This window comes from Prunus persica, chromosome G3 (assembly GCF_000346465.2).
Source record: "Prunus persica cultivar Lovell chromosome G3, Prunus_persica_NCBIv2, whole genome shotgun sequence".
NCBI lineage: Eukaryota > Viridiplantae > Streptophyta > Magnoliopsida > Rosales > Rosaceae > Prunus > Prunus persica.
In genome coordinates this window covers 27,027,307-27,051,903 of record NC_034011.1, presented here as the reverse complement: position 1 = coordinate 27,051,903, position 24,597 = coordinate 27,027,307, and the positions used below count along the sequence as shown (strand labels likewise).

General features: G+C 38.4%; 5 protein-coding genes across 7 annotated transcripts; 3 read left to right on the top strand and 2 right to left on the bottom strand.

Moving 5' to 3' along the window:
• On the bottom strand, nucleotides 606-4,653 carry LOC18782645 (long chain base biosynthesis protein 2a). Its single transcript, XM_020560193.1, has 12 exons — nucleotides 4,168-4,653; nucleotides 3,963-4,028; nucleotides 3,671-3,759; nucleotides 3,436-3,581; nucleotides 3,231-3,355; nucleotides 3,056-3,149; nucleotides 2,478-2,641; nucleotides 1,988-2,149; nucleotides 1,710-1,836; nucleotides 1,383-1,549; nucleotides 1,184-1,291; nucleotides 606-1,066 (listed from the first exon to the last, which is right to left on the bottom strand). Exons 1-12 carry the CDS (start codon nucleotides 4,291-4,293, stop codon nucleotides 971-973), a joined length of 1,470 nt encoding a protein of 489 aa, XP_020415782.1. The 5' UTR covers nucleotides 4,294-4,653; the 3' UTR covers nucleotides 606-970.
• LOC18783859 (histone H2A.Z-specific chaperone CHZ1) lies at nucleotides 6,207-9,749 on the top strand. 2 transcript variants are annotated; one of them, XM_020560980.1, is made up of 2 exons: nucleotides 6,207-7,055; nucleotides 8,241-8,510. In XM_020560980.1, the coding sequence occupies exon 1, from the start codon at nucleotides 6,475-6,477 to the stop codon at nucleotides 7,048-7,050; it is 576 nt and encodes a 191-aa protein (XP_020416569.1). In that variant the 5' UTR covers nucleotides 6,207-6,474; the 3' UTR covers nucleotides 7,051-7,055; nucleotides 8,241-8,510. The 2 variants fall into 2 exon arrangements, with proteins under 2 accessions (XP_020416569.1, XP_007215998.1); XM_007215936.2 differs by lacking the exon at nucleotides 8,241-8,510 and adding an exon at nucleotides 9,400-9,749 and having other exon boundaries at nucleotides 6,209-7,055.
• Nucleotides 14,844-18,534, top strand: LOC18781866 (protein AUXIN SIGNALING F-BOX 2). The gene is made up of 3 exons (XM_007217159.2): nucleotides 14,844-16,270; nucleotides 16,981-17,476; nucleotides 17,575-18,534. The coding sequence occupies exons 1-3, from the start codon at nucleotides 15,819-15,821 to the stop codon at nucleotides 18,343-18,345; spliced, it is 1,719 nt and encodes a 572-aa protein (XP_007217221.1). The 5' UTR covers nucleotides 14,844-15,818; the 3' UTR covers nucleotides 18,346-18,534.
• LOC18782545 (cysteine-rich and transmembrane domain-containing protein A) lies at nucleotides 18,817-20,671 on the bottom strand. The gene is made up of 3 exons (XM_007215089.2): nucleotides 20,529-20,671; nucleotides 20,141-20,426; nucleotides 18,817-19,206 (listed from the first exon to the last, which is right to left on the bottom strand). Exons 1-3 carry the CDS (start codon nucleotides 20,569-20,571, stop codon nucleotides 19,152-19,154), a joined length of 384 nt encoding a protein of 127 aa, XP_007215151.1. The 5' UTR covers nucleotides 20,572-20,671; the 3' UTR covers nucleotides 18,817-19,151.
• On the top strand, nucleotides 21,905-23,686 carry LOC18782541 (GEM-like protein 5). Of its 2 annotated transcripts, none has more exons than XM_020560871.1 (3): nucleotides 21,905-22,728; nucleotides 22,814-23,122; nucleotides 23,180-23,211. In XM_020560871.1, the coding sequence occupies exons 1-3, from the start codon at nucleotides 22,077-22,079 to the stop codon at nucleotides 23,194-23,196; spliced, it is 978 nt and encodes a 325-aa protein (XP_020416460.1). In that variant the 5' UTR covers nucleotides 21,905-22,076; the 3' UTR covers nucleotides 23,197-23,211. The 2 variants fall into 2 exon arrangements, with proteins under 2 accessions (XP_020416460.1, XP_007215887.2); XM_007215825.2 differs by lacking the exon at nucleotides 23,180-23,211 and adding an exon at nucleotides 23,221-23,686 and having other exon boundaries at nucleotides 21,910-22,728; nucleotides 22,814-23,088.

Here is a 24,597-nt window from a genome sequence, read left to right as displayed (position 1 = left end):
GTATCTAAAGTTGGTCTCCCTTAGCATGACCCATAATAAAAAGCACCTTCTTTTCTTTTTGCCCGGTAATTACTGTGTTACCTTTGCAAGTAAGCTTCCGCTGCCACCTGGACGGCATGCAAAGGTGCTCGTATTTGTCGTTGAATAAATGAAGCAATAGCATCTCTCTCTCAAGTCTACCTGCGGACTCTGCTCTCTGAATTCCTAACCTAAACGAAGACTTCAGTTCAGACTCTATTTTTTCTTCTTTTTTTCCTTTTTTTTCAGGAAGTCGACACTAATTATTAGACTGGCGAATAACGTGCAATTTGCTAATATTCGCCAAAAATAATTTCATTGACGTTAAATTCTTCTTCTGTGCTTTCTTTGTTTTTGGGGGGCGGGGGATTCAAATTTATGTAGATATTCAGTTGTCCGTGATCACAGGAAATTTCCACCTTGGAATTGAGGAGTTCATTCAATACATATCCATCGACTCGGAGGGGTGACACATTTACCTCAAAAACAAATTGCTCAACACCATTATAACTTTCTGACGAAAAGTCCAATTCTAATAAAATAATAAGTATTTAAAAAAAACAAGCTGCATTGGTACAACTCATACATACAAAGAGAGAAGAGAAACTCAATTAAATAATTTATTTATTTTTAACTATTAAGAAAAGAAAAAAGATGCGTGAAATACTGTCCCTCCCCAGCCACCCGAGACATGTATGAACAAAAACGGGGTATTACATGGAAGCAAGGGTACAGAACAGACCTTGGTATTGGTAGTTACTTGGTATAGACTAGAGAACACGACATATTACAGCCTAGCCTAGGGCAGATGATATGATAATGATACTAGTATACCACCACCGCAAGTTTAAATCACAAACTAGAGACAGACAGACACAGACATGCCTACTACGACATCATTTATCCTACACTCAAGAGTCCAGCCTCCTCGACTTTTTTAATTAATTCTTAATCACTCCAACTTGAGCAACCTTTCTTCTTCCTGCAGCTTCTTTGGTTCTGCCGGGAAGTATTTTATACCCACCAGATCCCCAACCCTGCCAAATACCTGAAAGAATCAAACCCCAACAAAATGTCAGGGCACAAGTTCTCTCACATTAAAACGGAATATTTGCAACTATAGCATCAGGAAGTTGCATGCACCCCAAGTTATACAACAACTTACCTCCAACGCTTTGAGCAGGTCTTCCCTTGTATGAGAAGCAGATATGCATATACGTGCCCTCGCCAATAGCAGTGGGGTTGCTGGAAATGCTACTGTCACAACAGCTACCTGTATGTAACAATAATCATTTAAATTTCCTTGGAACCTACAGAAAACTATAATCATGAGTACAAGTTACAACTGGGCAGGATGGACTCACATTCTGCTTGAGGCACTCCCGTGAGAAGGCAGGAATTTTGGCTGGGTTGTAAAGCATAATTGGCATTACTGGAGAGTCATTATCCCCCAAAACCTCAAATCCCATTTTCTGTAGTTCTGACCTGAAAAAGTTGCTATTCTCACGTATTCGTGCAAGTTTTTGGGCACCTACAAGGAAACAACAACTCATTCAATGATGGTCATATATAGAAGAAACATTAAACCCTAAATTTGCTGAGTACAATATTAAAACACATTCCCAAGGAAACTAAAGAGAATTAAGGGGAGAGAGAGAGAGAGAGAGAGAGAGAGAAGTATCTATCAACACCTCTATTGGAACCATCCTCTCCAAGAATGACCTTAATAGCAGATATTATTTGTTCTGCAGCTGGTGGTGATATTGAAGTTGCATAAAGATGAGCAGGGCAAGTGTACTTCAAGTATTGGATAAGCTCCTGGATAATAACACCATCAGTAGACCACATTAAATTCAATAAAGAGCTCATAATTTATTTAAGATAACTTTGTAAATACACCAAAGTCTGCCTAGATTACACCACGCATTGTTCAACCAATTGAAAGTATTAAGGACAGCAAAAAACAAACCTCGGATCCTGCTATATATCCCCCAGATGATCCAAATGATTTGGTAAATGTTCCCATCATGATATCTACATCAGCTGTATCTACTCCCAAGAGCTCACAAACACCTCTACCGGTTTTCCCTACTGCTCCAATGCTGTGGGCCTCATCCAAATATGTATATGCCTAAGACAAAAGAGGAAGTGGCAAAGAATAAAAAGATTTATTACATAAATTATTAAAAATTCTTAGATAGTAGTTTAGCAGAGGTATTTCCCACTAAATGAGATAAGTAATACAGTCGATTAAAAGGAGGGGGTGTCCTTCGAAAAAAGATATGTTGATTTTATTCTCTGTTCTTATGACAAAAATGATCAATAATACATTTGAGGCTCTAAGTTTTAGATAAAACCATAAGAATTATATCTTTCCTGTGGAAAATAAAAACAGACAGCACAGAACTCGGAGACCAAAGGCATATATTGAAGTGTGAAAGCTACCAAGAAGGTGCAACCTTATATTTCTTGCAGATGGCTATAATCTCAGGAAGTTTGCAAAGCTCCCCTTCCATGCTGTATATTCCCTCCACAATGACAATTATCTTCTTCCAGGGTCTGCGGGTCCTGGGTTGCCCCTCTGCGATTTGTTCTCTCAAAACTTCCTCCAAATGAGAAGGAGCTGTAAGTAAAGCAAAAAGTAAAAATATAAGTGAACGACATCCAGCCTGAATTTTACCATTTTCTTTTAATTTTAATGAGTAAAACTCCATTCATGCTATCTTCTAAGAGAAGGAAGCCAACATATTGGAAAGTTGAGTACGATAAACAGTCCTTTCTATTGAGTAGTCAAATACCTCCATAAACATGGACTAGGAAAAATAACCAAAAACCTAACTGTCAATTGCCAGCAGCATTCCAATGTAGCCCCTGGTCTTTGCAGTTTGCAATTGAACATAAAACCAATATTTTCCCCGCTGTTTTTTCTTAGTATAAAGAATAAACGCCATCATTTAAAAATCTGAAATTTGGAATTTGATGCCCAAATCCAAATCTCACCATCAATGCTATACAAGATAATAACTAGTGGGCTTACTATTGTGTTGGAAAACGCAAATACTAGCTCCAGATCCTCGTGCACCATTGACAATGGAGTTGTGGTTCAAGGAATCACTAACAATCAAGCGTCCCTGTAAATTCAAATGGCATAAATTTGGAAAAGGAATTAAAGACAAAGTTTAAACGTAATTTCATTAACAAAGCATACAAACCTTCCCCATCAAGACTGGAAGGATAGCAGAGTTTGTGACATAGCCCATTCCAAAAACTATAGCAGCAGGTTTCCCAACAAAACTTGCCACACACTTCTCCAGTTCATTATGCAAAACTGTGGTGCCTGATGAAAGAAGCGTATCATGGTAAAGTCCAGGAGAAAAATAATTTAAACAAAACCATCTTGCAGAGCCATATACCAACCGCCGTCAACACGGCTACTACAGGTACTGGGAGAATATTTTTTCAATGTCTGGATAGCACGAGGCGTGCAGTATTCATCGGATGCAGCAAAGCCAAGGTAATTGTAAGATCCCAAGTTAAGGCATCTACTGGTTTTTGTGGTTAGTCTGCATCAGCCCCAGCAGATTATGAGAATATAAATTAAGAAAACTTAACAAAGGCGTGCAATATTTATCAAAATTGCCAAATTCTTTACTTGAGTGTCTTGTTGTAGTCATTGGAGAAACGCTCGACCACATCAAACCAAGCATCAGGAGCACTTGCTATAGGTCTATTGAAACAGTCCTGGCAGTCAAAACTTTAAAAATCAACCAGAATTATCAATTATGTTTATGGGACTCGAACTCGAAGGAATTCATGTTTAAAAGTAATTGCGGTGCCACCGATCGAATAATAAGATTAATTTCATTTCATGCACAACATAATTTTATATAGCTCCAGCCTCAAGAGAAGAGATACAAGACAATCAAAATCAATAACACAAATACCTGAATACGAAGATACAGCCGGCGAATATAGAAATCTTCAAGTCCTAAACAGATTGGAGCATAACCCTGGCTTTGCAACAAAACAATCATTAACATGTATTCTGTACCCCCACCCAAACAGCTGTTTTCTTTCTATGAAAAATTATAACAAGAGAAAGAAAAAAAGGAAAGAAAATTATAGGGCCGTGTAGAAGAATATGGGAACCTGCAAATTGCTAGAACTCCACCAGTCGATGAATTTGCGGAAGAAATCTCTGACTTGGCCGAAGACGAAAAGCAAGCCATAGCTGAAGTACGTAGTTAACGCGGTTAAATAAGGGATCGCAATCATTTCGGCGTTGTAATAATTATATGATCCAAAACCACACGTTTAACTGTTTGAAGCTTAGCAACGAGAACTGGATCGATAATTTGGGAGTTGTGGATCTTTCAGCAGGAGTTCTCAGGGCCTGCAGATCCAAGATATGCCGTAGATCCGATACTTGGAGTCGGGTTAACCCGCTTGATGGGTCAGGTCAGGACTCAGATGGAGAGGATGAGAGGCGATGCGATTGGATTGGAGGATCGTGTTCTAGCCCAATCTGTTTTTGGTGCCCCCACTTTTTGGATTCAATTCAGTGACCGGGCTCGCGCTGGCCAAAATTTCCGAGCCGTGTCAAATTTTATGAATATTTCACTTTCCAGGTCATTTTAAAAACCGCGAACAACCATTTTCCTAGCGAAAAAACAAACAAATATTACTTTTAGGGGGGAAGTCTTATGTCAAATTTTCTTATGTTTTACACTCTTCCAATATGTTTTGACACGTTTCACGTAAATTTAAATTTTTATTGAGACTTTGATCCCAAAAAAAATAAATTATTGCGACCATTTTTGGGAAATACAGTTTTTTATTATTTATAAAAGAGCAAAAGTATTTTATTGATAAGATAAACAAAAAATAATACAAAGCAACTAATGTGCCGAATATAGATACAACTTCTCCAGTGACTAAATGTAACAATAAGTTGAATTGATCTAAAGAAAATACGCACAACCCAAAAAATGATTAAAATTCCTAAATCAGCAACCATAACCACATGTACTCAAGCCTATAGTAAAGATTTGTTAGGCAACGACAGAAGTGGAAAATCCGTATCGAAAGCCAAAAGCCAAAAGGAAATAAAATAGTCTAAACAAAAAATAAACCACATCAAACTCCTAAAGAGTTCATGAGAATTATAACAAGATCTACGCTTCACATCCTCTCGAGCAATCCCAATAGAGCCATAGCGTCATACCATCATACAAGCTAAACTCATAGTGTCGCACCAGCTAAACTCGAACCCGATGCAATTTGACATCATCCTTGCATCGTAGCTCCAAATCTATATCGAATGCTGACAACTAGAGCCAAATCATTGCATACATGAGTCAAAAGACAACAACTATATCATGATGACGACGACTTTTTACGACGATTGCTTTTACATCACAAAACAAAAACACAAAAAATCTAAAGAGAAAATGAAGAGAATGAGAGGAAAGGGGATGATAGGAGAATAAAGGGGATGGAGTAGGTGGCGGCGACTGAGGATTGTTCTTTAGGGTTTTCTCTGGATTGTTCTTTAGGATTTTCTCATAGAACAACGAGTAAAATACAATTGAATGCATGTTAGTAGTAGTGAAAAAACACAAGCTGCCCAAAATTCCAGATCTCATTTATGTACTTACTCACCTTTCATTTTGGTAATTTTAGTTATATAATGTTGTTTAGAAAGCAATCAAGTTCTACATCTATAAATTTGTTAAGAGAACGAACAAAATGATACATTGGGAGTTTATTTGCAGATGCTTTAAAGAGACAAAAGTGGTCTCCTATATAGTAGTTGCATATTGTCACTTTAAAATACATTAATTAACTAGACGGAGTTTACAAGTTTGAATCCAAGCCAATCTAAACTACAATACTAAAATGGATAAAATTAAAATTGTTGACTAAAATGAAAATTAAGTCAAAATACAAGGACAAACACACATAACTCCTTCACGCATGTTTAGTATGGGTGTTTAAGATCCAATCTTAACTCAACCAAATGAACCGAATTGAATTGAATCTCTAAATTTCAAAATATAAATGATTGGATCAGATATTGAATTTGCGTGTGAAAATCCAATTCTAATATTATAGAAAATATAAAAGTGAAATTTATATTTTTACTGTGAATTGGGAATTTGCCACTAACATAAAGCCCTAACTCCTTATAAGAAATAAAAAAAATAACAATAACAATAAGTAAAGCCCTAACAAGGAGAGCCTAAGAAGGGGTAGGAGTAATTGAAACCGAGTTCAATACCGTGGTGCCGCAGACGGCAAACCTACTCTCATACGAATTAAGATCCTCCCAACTATTCTTGAGGCGTTATAAAACTCGGAAACCCTAACTCAGCATCCCAAGGGCTCCGATTTCTCTCTGTCTTTCTGTTTCTCTATTACCCTCACACTAAAGCACAGTCCTTTTGCAGTTCACTCATGGCCGAAACTAATAACCTAGGCGAACCCACATTTCCCGTGAAGCGTAAACCCGATCTCAGCTGCGAGGACCAGGCCGACTACCCTAAGAAAACCCATAAGCTTGAAGTTTCTGATATTAGTTCGTCGCTTGCTGAAGGAAAAACTCAAGACCCAGAAAATTTCGACCAGAATTCCTCGGTGGCCGAAGAGATAAACGATAAATTTGAAGCCAATGCAGACCCTGAAGACGAAGAAGATTTCGTAGAAGACGACGACGAAGATGAAGACGGTGAAAAGTCTAATGGGAAGGCTGAGGTGGATCGCAAGGGAAAGGGGATTATGAGAGATGACAAGGGCAAAGGGAAACTGATAGAAGAAGATGACGATGACAGTGACGACGATTCAAGCGATGGTGGTAGCGAATTCGAAGATGGCGATAGTGATTTATCGGATGATCCTCTTGCGGAGGTCGATTTGCATAACATTCTTCCTTCGAGGACTCGGAGACGGCAGGTTCAGCCTGGGGTTTACATGGCTAATGATATTGGAAACGACGAAGAAGATGATAGTGATGACAGCGATACTCTGAGTTGAGGAAGGTCAGTAAAACCAAAATTAGCAAAGCTTGACATTATGTTTCGGAGATAGTATTAGTGCTTTGATGAGGTTATGCTAATTAGTTGCTATTTGAAAACACAATGCGGCTAAGGCTGTGAATACTTGATGTAACTCAATCTAAGTATCTTCCTTCCTTATTGGATCCTATCATTCTGTAGGTGTTTTCTTCCCTCCAGTTTATTTTTGTTCGATTTCAAAGTGTGTGAATATGTAGTTTTTTATCGTTTTAATGATCATCGCAGAGTAGATGGCTTGTAAGTTAGGAATATCAGTTTAACTACAGAGTGGAACATGGACATGCAAAAATTTGGCTTGTAAATTTTAAAACCACGAGACTGAAAGTGGGTGATACTTGATCAAAACTCAGTGGGATTTGTTGCTAGGATTAGGAAGACAACAATTTGAGAGCAAGAACATGTCAAATTCTTGAAACAGATACCTTTTTTCTTACGTAGAGAAAGGGAATCCCTTCCAGTGACTAGACTAAGCATATATCTGTCACCCTTTCTGAAGTTTTACTGACATCTCTTAAGTCCCTGCGGGATGTCCTGATGGTAATTATTCCAATTACCACAGCCCTGGTCAGGTTCAAACCAGGACTGTCTTGCTTAAGAGTTCGCCTTAGCTAAAACTAGTGAGGTCGCCCCAATGAAGGAAGAAGGAGAAGAGTCACCAACCCATAGTAGTTGGGGGAAAAAGTGATTTATTAAAAGGCATTGTTGCATCACCTTTTTGAAAAACAACACTTGCTTCTGCCAAACGAACAGTTGTGACCCAAGGTTACTAGGTATGATGCTTAGACGCAGGTTACTTCCACATTCTTATTAAAATCACTTCATAATGGCTTTGTTAACCCTAATTTGATTAACTGTGTTGGTGTGCTCTGAGTTTCCTTGGAGAGGTATGATGGCATTAAGATGTTGAAAACTGTGATGTTTCTTACCTGCATGGAATGATAGCGTGTCCTTTTTTCTCTTGCATATTCTATTATTAGTATTTGTGAGATGAAAGTTTGAACTCAGATTTCTAGGTGAGTGACTTGGAATTCTATGATATGGTTAGATATCAAGATGGTCCTTTAACCTTCTATTCATGTGATGTGGTACAAGGTCAAATTGCATCGTAATTCTGAAACTATCTCCATTCAACTGAATAATTTGTCACAGGTTGTCCTGCTCCTTTCCATTGCATAAAAAGACCATTACTTGGAATGGTCCAATGGAGCGCAGAGGGATGATTTTAATGTGATCCTAACCTGCAGCATATTTTTATTTAAATCTACTCTCATATTTAAATTTTAGTGAGGCCAAATCTCTGTCTTGCCCATGTCTGTAGATTACGAATTGTGTTGACTATCTGGCCTGTCCGGATCTAAAAGACTTGTAATATTATGCATTGGCTATAGCCTAGACCTAATCTTTGCATAAGGTAATTTTAGTCCTTATCTGCAAGCCTGGTGATTGCTTTGCTAGGTTGAACCGTTTCTATTCTGTCATACAAGAGGTCAAGGATTATGGTTCCATTGTTTGTTACGTATTGTAGAGACTTTATGAGGATTGCCCCATATAAGTGGTGCCATCTGGAGACGGGTTGTTACTTACCTGTAATGCAAGTTTGGCATTCCTATGTTGGTCAGAGTCATTTTCAGTCTTATGACTAGTTGGTCGTATAATGTTTCTGTATTTCTTCTCCTCTTGTGTTGGGTGACTTTACATGGGTAACTGGAGAAATTGTCTAAGATTTGACTGGTATGCACCATATTTGTGAAGTTCTGAGGTGCAAGTATATGGTCTATGCTGCTGCTGCTTCTGCTTCATCTTCGATCTATGCATGTGGTGTTTCCTTTTTTTCTTTTAAATTTTAATTTTGGCCTGAGATGATTTAGATTGAATAGCGTGTGTATTGTTTATTCACAACGTGATTCGTGGTGGTATATTTGGTAAAAGAGGCCAAGTGCAGTCCATTCTTTCTAAAAACGAGAAAAAAGGAAGTAGACTTGGGTCTATGGAGATAACAGGCCCATGGTCCATAATCAGTTGGGCCTGCACTGCACTCTTATTCATTGTCCAAATAATTCAATCCAATCCCCAATTTGGACACAGACACACTTTTAGTTCCACTTCCATATAAATTAGGATAATTCAATAAAGTTTGGCATCTTACTTTATCATAAGCCTTTCTTTAGTATGTTCATGTTTCATGTTCATGTTGATGTGGGGAGGGAGGGGAGGAGAAGTTCCAAGTATGCATACGCTACAACTACAGATACAGCACTTGGATTTTGGTTTTGGCCCATAAGTTGACATCCTTTCTTCGCTCTTGCAGTGGACGGAGGAGAACTGAAAAAGGCAAAAAGCAAAAGTCTGATCTAATGATGCTCGCTGGCAGCAATTGGCACCCGATGCCACAAAAATTATAACGCTCCCTAAAAACCTCAGCCCATGTATGTACGTACTTCTTCTACTGCTAGTAGTAGTCGTACTGCACAGCACAGCACTGTTGCTTTGCTTTTATGCTTTTATGCTTTATGCTTTTATAAATAAAAAAAGCTAAAAGCCAGCCTCAACACAAAGATCACATGCATCGCATTCGCAACTAAATATAAGTTTCAATTGGTTATGTTATGTAATTATATTATGGTGGTTTAAATAAAAAAAGTATGCATCGTCCCTCTATCTCTATGTATAATAATGTTGGGATCCAAGAATAATCTACACCAATACCATCCATCTGCTTGTGTAACTTCTGACACGACACCATGAACTCCATGGATAGATTGCATTGCATTGCACTGCACTGCACTGCATTTGCATACATTACCCCCCCTAGCTAGCTAGGTTTTGCTATTCTTCCTTTGTCGTCAAATAAGGGAAGGTGACGTCAGCCTAACAGTTATGTTATCATATGTGGTCCTTTTCCTCCAGCTTCCTTCTGTCACTTGCTCTCTCTTTCTTTCTCTCTCCCACATTTTCCTCTTCTTTCATCTTCACCCTCTCCTTGTCTTGTCTTGTTGTTATATGGTTTTTGGTTTTGGAGACCACGACCCATTGTCTTGTTGTATTTTGGATTCACTTACTAGCAAGCGAGGCACGAGGGTCAGGGGGGGACACTCACTTCTTGTTGGGGACCAGGTTTTAGTTTTAGAGACAAAATATTATTCATAAACGACATGATCATCTTATATTCATATATATGCTATGCTTGGCTTGGCTTGGCTTGCCTTGCCCTCATCTCGCTTTCAAGTTTGAACAAAAAACGCAGGAGAACCTGGACCACGGTTCCAATTCCATGCGCGATCATATCGCATGCCCTCTTCTTATATTAGAATCTTTAGCATCTAGCTAACCTCCAACTAATTTTTATTTTCTTGGGTACGTACCCAAATGTTATACAAAATACAATTGAGAAACCATGAAAATACGTACAACGCATGCATTTTGGGTCCACCTATCTTATAGAAATAATCAAAGTTTCTAATCTGTTCATTATCTGGGGGTGTCATTTCAAACTTTGAATTAGGAGAAAAAGAGAAAAAGAAGATATAATTAATGTTAGGCCAAGTCTTAGCTAATAGCTAGTTTAGTAAGGTGATGAAGATCACATTCACATGGCTGCAATTCTAGTTAATGATTGAAGGAGCATAGGAAGATGGAAACGATCATGACCGGCGTTAAAAAATATATAGATATATATATAATTTTTGGTGGCTTTCACCTTCAATTATATTCTTCTCCTAGTCCTTGTAATTATATGAGAGTGGGGCTACAATTATATTTAAGTATCACCCTTTTGGCCTAACCACTCCCTCGCTTTTGAATGCAAATTACGATCCTCTCATTGGATGATTGGAATTAAACGTCATGCCGTATTACGTATCATCAGTTTTAGTTGTTCATCACCACCACCACCAGTACAACTGTACTAGTACTAGGCTAATGCCTAGAAAGAAAAGAAACTATGCTTTTCTGGTTTTCTACTACTCACAGCCACTCTCAATATGCAGACACTGTAAGTCTGTGACACACACACACACACACACACACTCACAGAGAAAAAGAAAAAGAAAAAGAAAAAGACAAAAAGAAGCAATTCGCTTTATTTAGTTTAGGTAAATATTAAAAGTCATGTAAGGCGGCCAAGTCCTCTAGCCTCACTCACTCGGCTTGTCCATATATGTATATTTGGTATTGCTAGAAAAACATTAATCGAATATTCTTTTTCTGTTTCTTTCTTTTGTTTTCCTTCACTTCATATCATCATATCAATATCATATCATATCATATCAGCAAAAACCAACACACTGATTATTATTTTTCTTAATCTTCTTATCAAAATACAAGAGCCAACCTTGGAAACTTTTGAACTTGTTCCAATATTATTACTTAGGGTTATTACATACACTGATACATGCATGACTGTGAAATCAGCGTGGCTTCTTTAGTTACGGTGCTCGTATGGGTTTGTTTGTTTTTTGTGTGGTCCACACATTACGACAAAGACCAATACAATAGGCGTACGTGGCGGGCAATTACTTGTTCTGGCAAAGGAACCATCACATGGCCATATCGATCGAAGCTCCTCTTATCTATCCTTTCTTTCCAGTGGCTGGCTGCCTTGCCTAGCTTCATAATTTAAGCTCACCTTGAAAATAAAATAAAATAAAATAAAAAGAAAGAATTCAACGCAAGTAGATAAAATTTTGAAAACAACCACTAAAACAGCACATCATCATTTGAATATATTTGACCTCTACTGCTGACAGTGGAGCGGAGATTTCTTATATTTCGTAAGTACATGTATGCCACTCAACGTTTATCAGCCACCACCACCACCACCACAATCATGCACTACCGCAAATATTTGTCACCGTATAAATAAACCTAGCCATGACTTCTATGAGGTCCTATTGTACTATAGGGTACAAAACAACCTCATCTCATGCCATTTTGTATCATGGCTACACTCCTGAGCATTAAACCCTTTTTATTTTTTCATTTGTGTTATAAACGAATCAAACATAAGATTTTGAGTACGGAAGTGAACGTTCTTAACTATTTAAGTTATAAAAGGCCTTACACAAAATTGGAGTATCAAGTCAAAGAAAAATAAAATATTATTTTAAAATTTGTCGTCGTCAAGCATGACATGTTTGGAAGATAGTAAAACTTCCATTGTTCGTGTAGTTGGAAGGTGAGAATGCATTTCTTTAACTGGAGTCACAACAGCCGGATTGCATTTCATTTCAAGAACAAGTATAAAGACATGATGCATATTGACTAAAAAAAAGGGCATTTGCGCCTTGAACCAATAAAAACAACTTTGGCTAATTATTGGGGTTTTTTCACCAACATGGACAAAAAGCACTAGGTTTGTAGATCACAAAGGAAAGGATTTACCTAACAAATGTAGCAACAAAACCAAACATATGTGATAAGAATATAATTGGATGACAATATCATACTCTAAGAGCATATGTAATGTAATGATTAGGGTCAATACAATTTTATTGCATGAAATTGAACTTGAACGGTAATTTCTCACTCTCAATGCTGTGATTTAATTAATTGTAATAGAGGGTGTTATATGATGAATTATTTATTGCAATTGTAATAGGCTAACTATGCTAATTAAAAACATTAAAAATACAATAATTAATGCATTATGCCTTTTCGCAATGATTGTTCAATAGTTCAATGCAATAGAAAAAAAATATAACAATTAATATATTTTTTAAAATATATTCAAAATAGATCTATTTTTAAAGATATCTTTTTTTTGTTGATAATATTTCAATGGTACAATTTTTAATGTTATTAAATAAAATAAATAAAAATATAAAAAAATATAACTATTGATGTGAAGTAAAACTATAATTCAATTCAATAAATACAAAAAAGAATTCAATTTATTGAACAATTGAAGAACTAGATACTCTAAGTTTGAAATTTTTACGATGAACATTTAAACCCACTTGTTTTATCAATCGAGCTTAACTGATTTGATTTTAATTTTTTAGGGTCCTGATTGGCAATGGCGTTAGTACCAACCACTGTACTATGTCACGTGTCGGTCACAAAGAGCAAGAAGCAAGTGATGCAACCAATTACGTGGGTCTATTAAAAACAAGTACGGTGCACCATAACACACTGAATCAGATCATGATTGCAAAAATATAAATGCCAAATGCACAATTGCAAATGGGGGCCAACATCTTTTATGATTTCTGTGGCGTATCCCCCAAAATTAACCCTCACTCACCCTGCCTCCTTAGAGCATCTCCACCCACAAGGGCTAAGTTTAAGGCAAGGGCAAGTAAGGGCTGCCACTATTCACGTGAATAGTGTCAACCTTTGCATTTGTGGTTCCACCCATGAGGGCAAAGTCTAAGGCAATTACTATTCATTGTACTTTATTTCCTATTTTTTTATACTTTATACCATTAATTTTGATAAGCTTTTTAGATTATATTTTCGGTTGTCATGTGTCACTATTTATTATAAAATTTTCACTTAAAATTTAAGATAACATTTTTCGGATAAAATTTTCAAATAAAATTTTCGGATAAAATTTTCGGTTGCCACGTGTCCATATTTGTTATAAAATTCACATCCCACTCATCATACAATTGAAATATCTACTCACTCATCATACAATTATTTTTAATTATTAGGTATTTATAGGGAAAATATCCAGAATTTTTTGGTATTTTTTAAAAAAAAATTTGAATTTTTTTCGAATTTTTTTGCAATTTTTTAAGCCAAAAAAAGCAAGGCCGTCAGATTTCTGGAAAAAATTGCATCGGAGGGTCCGGGACGCGCCACGTGGCATATTCCTGTTGGAGCCTGTCGGAAGTGACGTCACGCTGACGTCACCAAACTCGGGCTTCAGCCCAGGCAAGACTTGCCCTTGGGCTTGATCGGGCTCGTGGGACCCACCACGAAACAGAGCTGCGGGCCTTGCGCTGGAGCCATCTCGGGCTCGCCCAGGGGGCCTTTCCCCCGGTTTCCTATGCGCGCTGGACGTGCTCTTAGATTATCATTTTTTCTCTTTTCTTGTTTGTTTACTATTACTACTACTACTACTCCTGAATTTCTTAATCATTCAAAACCAAAGTAACAAGTGAAAACAAACACAAACACAAACCCATCCATCATAATTATTCACTTATTTATCCACACACGCACTCAGTCATACACTCATACTCAAACTCTACTCTCTACTCTCTACTCTCTACACACACACACACACACATGACTCATGAGATAAATAAATACATAAAATCATCAATTTTGAAAAATACAAAATACCAAACCAGACACAGAGAGAGAGAGAGAGAGAGAGAGAGAGAGAGAATTGAAAACCAAAAATTTCTGACGCATAAAGATAAAGTTATGATTCCAGAAGAAACTTCATGCTATCTGCGAGACTATAGAAATTCAATACTCGCTGCGGCTATTGCACACGCGTGGGGCAAAGCCCCACATGGCCCGAGAGGGAGCGAGTTTAGCACAATCGCAGGGGTTGGGAAATGAAGGAGAAGGGATGAAGCAACAATCTTATCTAAGACTTGGCATTTTGGTAATTTGACATATCAAAGGATGGAATATCATTTCCTTTCCTTGACAGTCCATCACTGATCTCTTTAGTAAAGACTTTGGCAGAGAGAGGGCCTCTTGGGAAGCAGTGATAAGGACACATGCCTGATCACTCATTGGACGGTCTAGATTCGCTTCGTTTTTTTTTCCCATTCAGTCGTGTAGGACCGTTGGATACCAAGTAACCAGGGTTAGGCTTTAAGCCCAATTAAGCAAGCAATGGTTGGTTTGGTTTGGTTTTGATTTGAGTGAAGAAGCGCTGTTGCTTCTCTTCTTCTTTCTGACTTCTTCTGTGCTCTCCTCCTCTTCCTCTCCTCATCAGAGTTAAAAAGGCAGAGGATGAAGTTGAGCCTTTGAGGTTGAGAGCCTACCCATGTCTGTGTTTTTACAAACAGAGAAACACACAGAAGAAGAAGAAGAAGAAGAAGAGAGGGTCTGTCTGTGCTGTGGGTGCTCTCAGTCTCAGTCTCTCTCTCTCTCTCTCACTCTCTCTCTCTCTCTCTCTCATTTTAGAATCATAAGCCTTCTGTTTAGTTAATAATTTCTATTTCAGGAAATACAGAGATTCTCAGAGATCTATGAATGATATTTCCTCTGTTTGTTTTCCAGCCTTGTAATCATCACTTTTTGATTTCAAGATGATCACTCATTAGAATCAAAACAAAAAAGATTTTCCTTTCCTTTCTTCTCTCCTCTTCTTTATTTTTTCTCTAGGAAATTTCACTGTCGTTTTATTTCCCCCATCTTTCACTGCAGATCTAAGCTCAAGTGAAATAAACAGATATCGTTTTCCTCGACGAGTGTTAGCTATAACTAGCTAGCTAGATAGCTTTGTATCTAATTAGATCTGCTCTTCTGGTCTCATTCGTGTAGGTTCCTCAGATTCCCTTCCAAAGGTCTTGTATTTGTGCATCAGAGTTTTCTTAGATTGAAATCCATGGCATAGATCTTGCATACACTGAGATTGAGAGAGACGCATATATAATATATTATGTATATGCATATGCGAGGCTAGCTCCTTTTTTTTGTTTTATTTTATTTTATTCCAAAATTTTCTCGGAAAGTTGATTTCTTTTTTGTTCGATTTTCCTTGGAACCTTTGGCATTTTTTCCCGGGAAAGTTGTGGATTGAATGGTAAAGAAAGAAGGATGAATTACTTTCCAGACGAGGTGATAGAGCACATATTCGACTCGGTGACGTCGCACAAGGACCGAAACGCAGTGTCGTTGGTGTGCAAATCGTGGTACAGAATAGAGAGGTTTAGTAGGGAGAGAGTGTTCATAGGGAATTGCTATGCGATCAGCCCAGAGAGAGTGATCGAGAGGTTTCCAGGGCTCAAGTCCCTAACTTTGAAGGGAAAGCCTCACTTCGCCGACTTCAATTTGGTCCCTCATGACTGGGGTGGCTTTCTGCAGCCTTGGGTTGAAGCTCTCGTTGACAGCCGGGTCGGCTTGGAGGAGCTCAGACTCAAGAGGATGGTGGTCTCTGATGAAAGCCTTGAGCTTCTTTCCAGGTCCTTCCTCAATTTCAAGTCTTTGGTTCTTGTTAGCTGCGAAGGCTTTACCACCGATGGCCTTGCTGCTATAGCTGCCAATTGCAGGTAACGTTATTTATTTATTATTATTATTTTCACAACTGAAGAATGTGTTTTTGGTCTTCTTGCTTGTTTTACATGCCCAATAGAGTTGTTTTTTTTTTCTTTCCTAATTGTTGGACCTGTTGGCGGTTTTATTTGACTTTTTGTTATGCACATGGATATTATTTTGGGTTAGATAATTGATATGTTTGGTTTTTATTTGATGTTGCGGCTTTTTTTTCTAAAACTCTAAAAGTTCAGTTCAATTGCCATTGATTCTGTGATTTACTTGTTTGTGGTTTTTACCAATCTGGGCCATCCAATTTTGTTTTCTTTTGCAGTTTGAGTATATTGCATCTACTCTGTCAGCTGACAATGATTTCAAAATCATTGCTTTGTACATCTTCGCGTAATTCGTACTGTAAATGGTTGATAGAACAACTCGGTTTTCTATGTTCACCAGAATACGTGTTCATGTCATTGATCTTTCTTATCTCGTTTGTTTATCTTGAAATTCTCATCATGATCTAATGTTGCCAATGAAAAACAATTAAACCGAACAGAGGGAAACTTCTCCGGAGCTTATATGCTGATTAGAATTTTAATCATGATCAAACAAAGAATAATATGATAGGCTTGAGAAAGTGAGAAGATAAAGTTATGTTACATGATTGGTCCGAGTTTTTCCTGAATTTCATCTGTGCCTAACTTCCTCCAACGTTTCTTCTACATAGGTTTCTCAAGGAGCTGGATCTACAGGAAAATGATATTGATGATCATAGAGGCCAGTGGCTTAGCTGCTTTCCTGAAAACTGTACCTCACTAGTGTCCCTGAATTTTGCATGCCTCAAAGGAGAAATTAATTTAGCAGCTCTGGAGAGACTAGTGGCTAGATCTCCTGACCTCAAAGTCCTGAGGTTAAACCGTGCAGTACCTCCTGACACTCTTCAAAAAGTACTCATGCGAGCACCTCAACTAGTGGATTTGGGAACTGGGTCTTATGTCCTAGATCCTGATTCTGAGACCTACAACAAACTGAAGGCCACTATTCTAAAATGTAAATCAATTAAGAGCTTGTCAGGGTTTTTGGAGGTTGCTCCCCGTTGTCTTCCCGCTTTTTACCCAATATGCTCGAACTTGACATCCTTGAACCTCAGCTATGCTCCAGGGGTTCATGGCAGCGAGCTGATAAAGATAATTCGCCACTGTGGGAAGCTTCAGCGCTTATGGGTATGCTCCTAAAATCATTTATACTTTTCCTAGAAAAAAGAATGATTCCTATGTGTTTCTTTACAACATGATGGTAAATGGTCTCGGTATGCATGCAGATACTAGATTGTATTGGAGACAAAGGACTAGGAGTTATCGCCTCAACTTGTAAAGAATTGCAGGAATTGAGAGTTTTTCCTTCTGATCCATTTGGAGTTGGACATGCTGCTGTAACAGAAGAAGGCCTTGTTGCCATATCCGCTGGTTGCCCCAAGCTTCACTCTTTGCTTTACTTTTGCCAGCAGATGACTAATGCTGCCCTCATCACTGTGGCCAAGAACTGCCCAAATTTTATACGTTTCAGGTTGTGCATCCTTGACCCCACTAGACCTGACGCTGTCACCATGCAGCCACTGGATGAAGGTTTTGGGGCAATTGTTCAGGCATGCAAAAATATTAGGCGGCTGTCACTCTCCGGCCTTTTGACCGACAAGGTTTTCCTTTACATTGGAATGTATGCTGAGCAGCTTGAAATGCTTTCTATTGCATTTGCTGGGGACAGCGATAAAGGTATGCTTTATGTGTTGAATGGGTGCAAGAAGCTTCGGAAGCTTGAGATCAGGGACTGCCCCTTCGGAAACATGGCACTTCTAAAGGACGTGGGAAAGTATGAAACAATGCGATCCCTTTGGATGTCGTCCTGCGAAGTTACTCTTGGAGGCTGCAAGGCACTCGCAGAGAAGATGCCAAGGCTTAATGTGGAGATCATAAATGAAAACGATCAGATGGAGCTTGGCCTTGATGATGAGCAACAAGTAGAGAAGATGTACCTCTATCGCACACTAGTAGGTCCAAGAAACGATACACCGGAGTTTGTGTGGACTCTCTAGGTGCATTTATTTTCCTGTTTAGGCTGTCAAAACTTTTCTCTTCTTGTTGAGTAGTTTGTACTTTGGTTAGGCAAACTGGTTAGTGGATTTTAGTCGATGTTGAGTTAGTGATAAGTTGTTTAAATTTAAACAGATTGGCTGTTGTAATCTATGCTGTTATAAATAGATTTCGTACTAGTATTTCCAACCGTGTCGCATGTAGTGTTATACAACTTCTACCGTCTCCTTACCAAGATTGCTGCTGCAGAAAGGGAAGGAGTACATGGTTGGTTTTGTAAGGAGATAGAATGAGCATGATATTTAGTTTACCTAAAAGAAAAAAAAAATGAATAAGCATGATCTAGTTTTCACCCAAAAAAGAAAAAAAGAAGAATATGGATTATTTTGGCAGCTGAGAAGAGACAGAAGAATAGAAGAATCAAAAGACTACTGGAAGCATTGAAACTTGGTGGATCACATGGAGATGAAACGAATCGTCAAACGGCAGGCAATGTCGCATGCCAAACTTCACGACACAACCAACTCATTGGGGTTCACTTTGTTTTATTTATCAAAATACTTTAAACGTAAGCATTTGTGTTCCCACACAACCAGCTCTGTACTGCTTTCAATTTACAAGTTAGGATAGAAGAACACCACATAAAACAACCGCATACATATACGCGGCTAGAAGCCTAGAACATAAATAACGACACCAATGCACTTTGATGCAAAATCTATAGAAGTTGCTCAGGTGCTGTATTCATCCAACACAGAATTGAAGCATATGCAGACATTAGAAACAATCCAATCCATTTCCATTATCATCAAAAGAAGAAGCAGCACTCCTCCAACAAACAACAGCAGCATAGCGCAGCCAAACTGTACATGTAAAAGAAACAACTCATTAGTTCCCCTCTCATACAAAAGAAACACTACAAGGAATAACAAATTGAAGCTTTTAACATAATTGTGAGTGATAGTATAAGATTTAACAAACCAAAAGCAGAATCAAAACATAAAGAGAAGCCAAAAAAGGGGGCAAGCTTGAAATTTCTGAATCTCAATAGATTATCTATTCTTCAAATCTTTTCAGATGACCCTATAGCATTTTGAAGAAGGGCCATACAGGGAACAATATACAAACGCCTGAAGAGAAGTTACAAAAACCCCTCTGTAGTTATGGATTGAAAAGAACACATGATCTACTTTTGTTCAATCTACAAATTATAGCAATAGGGCTCGTTTGGATGAGGAGTATGCCATGATTTGATGTTCGAAGGTTAAAAACTTTGGTGCCAAGGCAACATGTTCGAATGTGAAAAACTTCACAAATGAAGAGTGTGCCATGTTTATTATATGAGGAGAAAAATGAAAAAGCAACATGTTGTACTCCTGTCTTATGAGAAGAATCTCAGCTGTGCACAAGATTTGGAGTGCAGAAAAGAACAGGGTCATAACCAGTTTGATATAGGGGAATGTAAAACAATCTAGCAGTAGGGAAAAAGACTCAACTTTCCACAGATACCAAAACCAATTAATTACCAGCCTAAGTGAATATATAGCGCAACATACAACGTATAGTAAAGCTTGAGGATTCAATCCGAGATAGAGACTCTACTAACTAAACTATCAAAAGCAAAAACCTTATTTCATGTACGGGGACACTAATCCAAATAAAGGTAGGAACTTGGAAATAAATTAGGTAAACTTTTAATCAAATTAAGGGCTAAAAAGTAGAAAGGAACAAGGGAAGATAAAGAGACTGAAATGGCGGGTAGAGACTAGAGAGTAGAGAGCAAGGAAGGGAGCATACCAGCCTCGTAAGAAAGACATACAACCATCTTGTTCTTGGTAATTCTGATGCTCGTAGTGATAGTGCTGCTGGTATTGCTGCTGTGGAGGCGGAGGCGGAGGGTACCCCTCATTGAAATACCCTTGGTACCCCTCGTAAGGCGGAGGCGGACCATGTGGGGGTGGTGGCGGAGGCGGACCGTATCCGTGAGGATACCCGGGTGGTGGTGGTGGGTACCCTTCGTACGGCGGCGGCGGTGGTGGCGGACCTGATGGGTATCCCGGCGGCGGATACGGATACGGGTATCCTTCATTACCCAAAAAGGAAAAAAAAATCGATTAGTGAAGTAATCTAAGAATTGAAATGAAAATACTGAAATTTTGTGAAAAGGAAGTGTTTTTGTTGATGCCTGGTGGAGGGTAGGGTTCTTGAGGAGCTTTCTGGTAACTCATCTTCTCAAATAAATTCTCTTTCTCTGTCTCTCTCGTCCGTGGCTCTGTGCCCGCCGGTCAGTGGTCGGGCTGGGTGCTTAGCCGGACAAAAAAGATGGATATGAATAAATAAATAAATTTAGAATGCGAATATATATTCACTGTGGGTCCCAAGTTGTTTGATATCGCCAGGCTGTTTCTAATCATGTTCGGACACGTTGCTGTGTGCTGGACGGTGGGCCCTGTGGGGTTATTGATTCAACAAACGATGAGAAGGGCAAAGTTGGTAATGGCGCTATAGGATAGAATAGAATAGAATAGAATAGAATAGAATACGGGTAGATACAATGACCCAATGGACAATTCACAAAATGTCACGTAGGCAGACTGAGAACTCGGACCCATTCTAATTAAGTTTTGGACTTTATTTGGGCCACACTATACTAAGCTTTTCGTACCCGAAAAGGCCCAATGAAATTGAGTTGTGTCACTATCTATAACCGAAAGAAAAATAATATCCTTCTCGATGTAAATCAAGAATTCTATAGTGAAAGCTTTATATAAGCCCTTAGATGAGGCTCAAATTGTTGGATTAAATTGGTTAGTTTGATTCAACATTTAAGAGATATGACCTCAGTTAAGGGCATTAGATAAGACCCTCACTATAGAACAACTCCAATGTAAATAACTGGTAATGCCTTTTTTTAACCAACAATCTCAACTGGAGTTATTGATGGATTGCAGCATTTCAACCAATGTGGGTTTTTTTTCTCTGTCTTTTTGTTTTGCCATATTTTCGTAGTGTGAATTAGATTTTTTTTGTTTGTTCGACAATGTTGATATTTTAAATTATTCTAATGTTCGAAAAGGGGTTTTAAATTCTTGGGTAATGAGAGTACATTGCCTTCGTCAATTGGCCTAACCTACATTTGCGTGTGTACATTAGTATTAGACATTAGAAAATACTCATCCGAATATCGACATAGTGGTAGTAGTAGTACGAAATGAAGATGTAGAGTGGAGAGGGTTGGATTATATAATACAACAATAAGAAATATGAAACATGAATTTCTCTCTATCTAGAAGCTGAAGAAGAAAATGATTACTTGTTGGAAACATGATTTCAAATAACACGGTTAAGCAAACATGAGCTGAATGGATGCTCATTACTAAAGCGTGTATTTGGATGCACATAGTCAACCTTTTCGCTTTCACATGCCCCTCTAGTGACGAACTCCTTTTTCTAATATTTCAATGAATACATAAACAAACACAAAAATCTTAGCCTATCTATATCGGTTAGGTATATATACACACATATATATATATATATATATCTATTAAAATGTTCATGTGTTTCTAGAAAGTCTTGAAAGAGCTCCGTTGTCTGCCATTTGCTCTGTTATAAATAACGTCTCCCAAACACCAAAAACCATTGCAATTTTTAACCACATCCGATAAACTCAAACCAGAAAGAAAGAAAGAAGAGCAATATTGTACGTTTTCCATTACCCTTCCAGCAAAACATGAACAACAAGACCAACCAAGGATCCCAACCTCTGTACCCCTCCGTTTCTCCTCCCACCGCAGAAAATGACACAAACCCTTTTCTTCAAACACCTCCGCCATCATATTCATCGTTGAAAACCCAACCACCCCAATACCCCTCCATTGCAAATCCTACAGCTCAAGAAATCAATCCTTTTTATCAAACACCTGAGCTATCGTCCTCATTGCAGGGAACCCAAAAGCCCTCCGATTTCACTCCTTCCACGCCAAACCCTTCTGATCACCCAGCACCATCCCCATCTCCATCCCCATCCTCACCGCAGAAAACCCAAGATCTCAAACAAGCTCATCATCATGAAGAAGATATTCCATCATCAAGTTCGTCTTCATCAATACCAGCACCAGCACCAGCAAATGAAGAAGAGAAAGCAGAGCAATGGGGGACTCACGTGATGGGGCACCCTGCTGTCCCAACATGCCATCCAGACAACAAAAAGGCAGCTCTGTGGGGTGCTGCTGGCACTGAACAAGCCCAAAGCTTCCACCATCCCTACCTCCAATACAAACCCATTGAAAAGTCCAACAACGGCCCCATGGAATCCATGCTCCATGTCTTCAACTCCTGGAGCAACAGGGCCGAGTCCATGGCCAACAACATCTGGCACAACCGTATGTACTTTCTCTTAATTCTAAATTAATCAATTGCAAACATATGGTTTTTGTTGACTTTAATTAATTTCATTCATTCCAACAGTGAAAACTGGGACATCGGTGTCTGGAGCTGCGTGGGGGAAGATGAATGTGACAGCCAAAGCAATTACAGGGGGTGGATTTGAGGCTCTGTACAAGCAGTCATTTGCCACTTATCCCAACGAGAAGCTGAACAAGTCGTTTGCCTGTTATCTCTCAACATCCACTGGACCAGTTGCTGGAACTCTCTATCTCTCTAATCTTCATACAGCTTTTTGCAGCGACCGCCCCTTGTCCTTCACTGCCCCCTCTGGTCAGGTCACCTGGAGCTATTACAAGGTACACACCAACCACTACATACTCATTTCAATTTTCAACTAATCAGAAGATACTACATGCATATATATATATATATATATACATATATGTATATATTTATCTGGTTAATGATGAATTGTATTATTTGAACAGATTATGGTGCCTTTGGGAAATATTGCAACAATCAATCCGGTGGTGATGAGGGAAAATTCAACCGAAAAGTACATCCAGATTGTGACAATAGACGGCCATGATTTCTGGTTCATGGGTTTTGTTAATTATGAAAAGGCGTCCAGGCATCTGACCCAGAGTATCTCAACTTTCGTAGCATCTGGAATTGCCGTCAACCCAGGCGTTGCTGTAGCAGACGAAAAGCCTGACAAGGCTGACTACTAGCGACTCTACCAGTTTTCTTTTTCCTTACTGCTTCGCTTCTGAAATTGAGTTGTCTTGCCTTTCTTTTACAATTTCTCACCCGATATTCTTTCTTTCAATTTCCAGTTTTCCCAGTTATATATATTTATAAACGAAGCATATGATATGGGGATTCAGTCATTGTAATCTTCTTGTTATAATGCGATGCATACTGCTCTGTTTTCATAATGTTTTCTTTTTCTTATTTTTTGGGTTACATGCTCTGTTTTCCTATGCTAATTATTCTAGTTCTTATTAGGCTAACAAAAGGAAAAAAATAAATTCGAAAAGGCCAGTAAGGAACATCTAAAGCAGTTCAGCCTATTAGAATCTATCAGTATTTATGGATGAAGCCATGAGTCGGTGGTAAAATTCAATTACTTATAGCACAAACAAAAGATTGGTTCATTCTTCCTTGTTGTATATATGTGCTTGGGTTTCTACCGCGCATAGAAACCAGCAGGAAACTAGCTATGTAATATGCCGTATCGCCTCATCAATGTCATGGTTGTGCCATTTCCAATCTACGAGAAGAAATAGTGCTTCAGATATTAGTCTTGAAAGAATCGTCAAAATCCTATCTTGTGTTCATAATGCTTTCAATTGTCTCTCCTAATTTTCTAACCATATTGTATTCAGTCAGTCCAGTTTTTGACCCAATATAAGAAAACTGTCAGGTATGGAACGATAATGATAACTGGAATAAATATGGCTTACAAGTTACAACCATCACCACCACCCCAAAGAGGGTAAAAAAAAAAAGGCAAGGAGAAAAGTCGGAGTGCATGTTGTATTATATACTTTAAATCCGAAAATGTGGTCAACAAGAACAACTACTTAAGAAGACTGTAATCCCTAAATACCAATTAGGAAGAACAAAGCTATATGTTTGTTTAGCAGGAAATATATGTTTATTAACCCAAAAAAAACCCACTACACAAGGTTAAACTCATGACCCTTCTAAGCTTTATTAACATCAGACAATCCTGCCAGTGGAGTCTAGTCTAGTGAAAAATGGTCTTGATAGACAAACCAATTGTCTCAGTTTGAACTCTCATGGCGCCTTTAGAGTGTGTAATCACCCTTTCTTTACAGTTTTAACTATCGATTGTATTA

Coding starts and splice junctions, on each gene's coding strand:
- LOC18782645 (XM_020560193.1), bottom strand. CDS start 4,293: ATGATTGCGATCCCTTATTTAACCGCGTTAACTACGTACTTCAGCTAT. Junction 3,150..3,230: donor TTCCAGTCTTGATGGGGAAG/GTTTGTATGCTT, acceptor TTGAATTTACAG/GGACGCTTGATTGTTAGTGA. Junction 2,150..2,477: donor CCATCTGCAAGAAATATAAG/GTTGCACCTTCT, acceptor CTTTTGTCTTAG/GCATATACATATTTGGATGA.
- LOC18783859 (XM_007215936.2), top strand. CDS start 6,475: ATGGCCGAAACTAATAACCTAGGCGAACCCACATTTCCCGTGAAGCGT.
- LOC18781866 (XM_007217159.2), top strand. CDS start 15,819: ATGAATTACTTTCCAGACGAGGTGATAGAGCACATATTCGACTCGGTG. Junction 16,271..16,980: donor GCTATAGCTGCCAATTGCAG/GTAACGTTATTT, acceptor TCTTCTACATAG/GTTTCTCAAGGAGCTGGATC. Junction 17,477..17,574: donor GGAAGCTTCAGCGCTTATGG/GTATGCTCCTAA, acceptor GTATGCATGCAG/ATACTAGATTGTATTGGAGA.
- LOC18782545 (XM_007215089.2), bottom strand. CDS start 20,571: ATGAGTTACCAGAAAGCTCCTCAAGAACCCTACCCTCCACCAG. Junction 20,427..20,528: donor AGAACCCTACCCTCCACCAG/GCATCAACAAAA, acceptor TGGGTAATGAAG/GATACCCGTATCCGTATCCG. Junction 19,207..20,140: donor ATGTCTTTCTTACGAGGCTG/GTATGCTCCCTT, acceptor TTACATGTACAG/TTTGGCTGCGCTATGCTGCT.
- LOC18782541 (XM_007215825.2), top strand. CDS start 22,077: ATGAACAACAAGACCAACCAAGGATCCCAACCTCTGTACCCCTCCGTT. Junction 22,729..22,813: donor CAACAACATCTGGCACAACC/GTATGTACTTTC, acceptor TCATTCCAACAG/TGAAAACTGGGACATCGGTG. Junction 23,089..23,220: donor TCACCTGGAGCTATTACAAG/GTACACACCAAC, acceptor TTATTTGAACAG/ATTATGGTGCCTTTGGGAAA.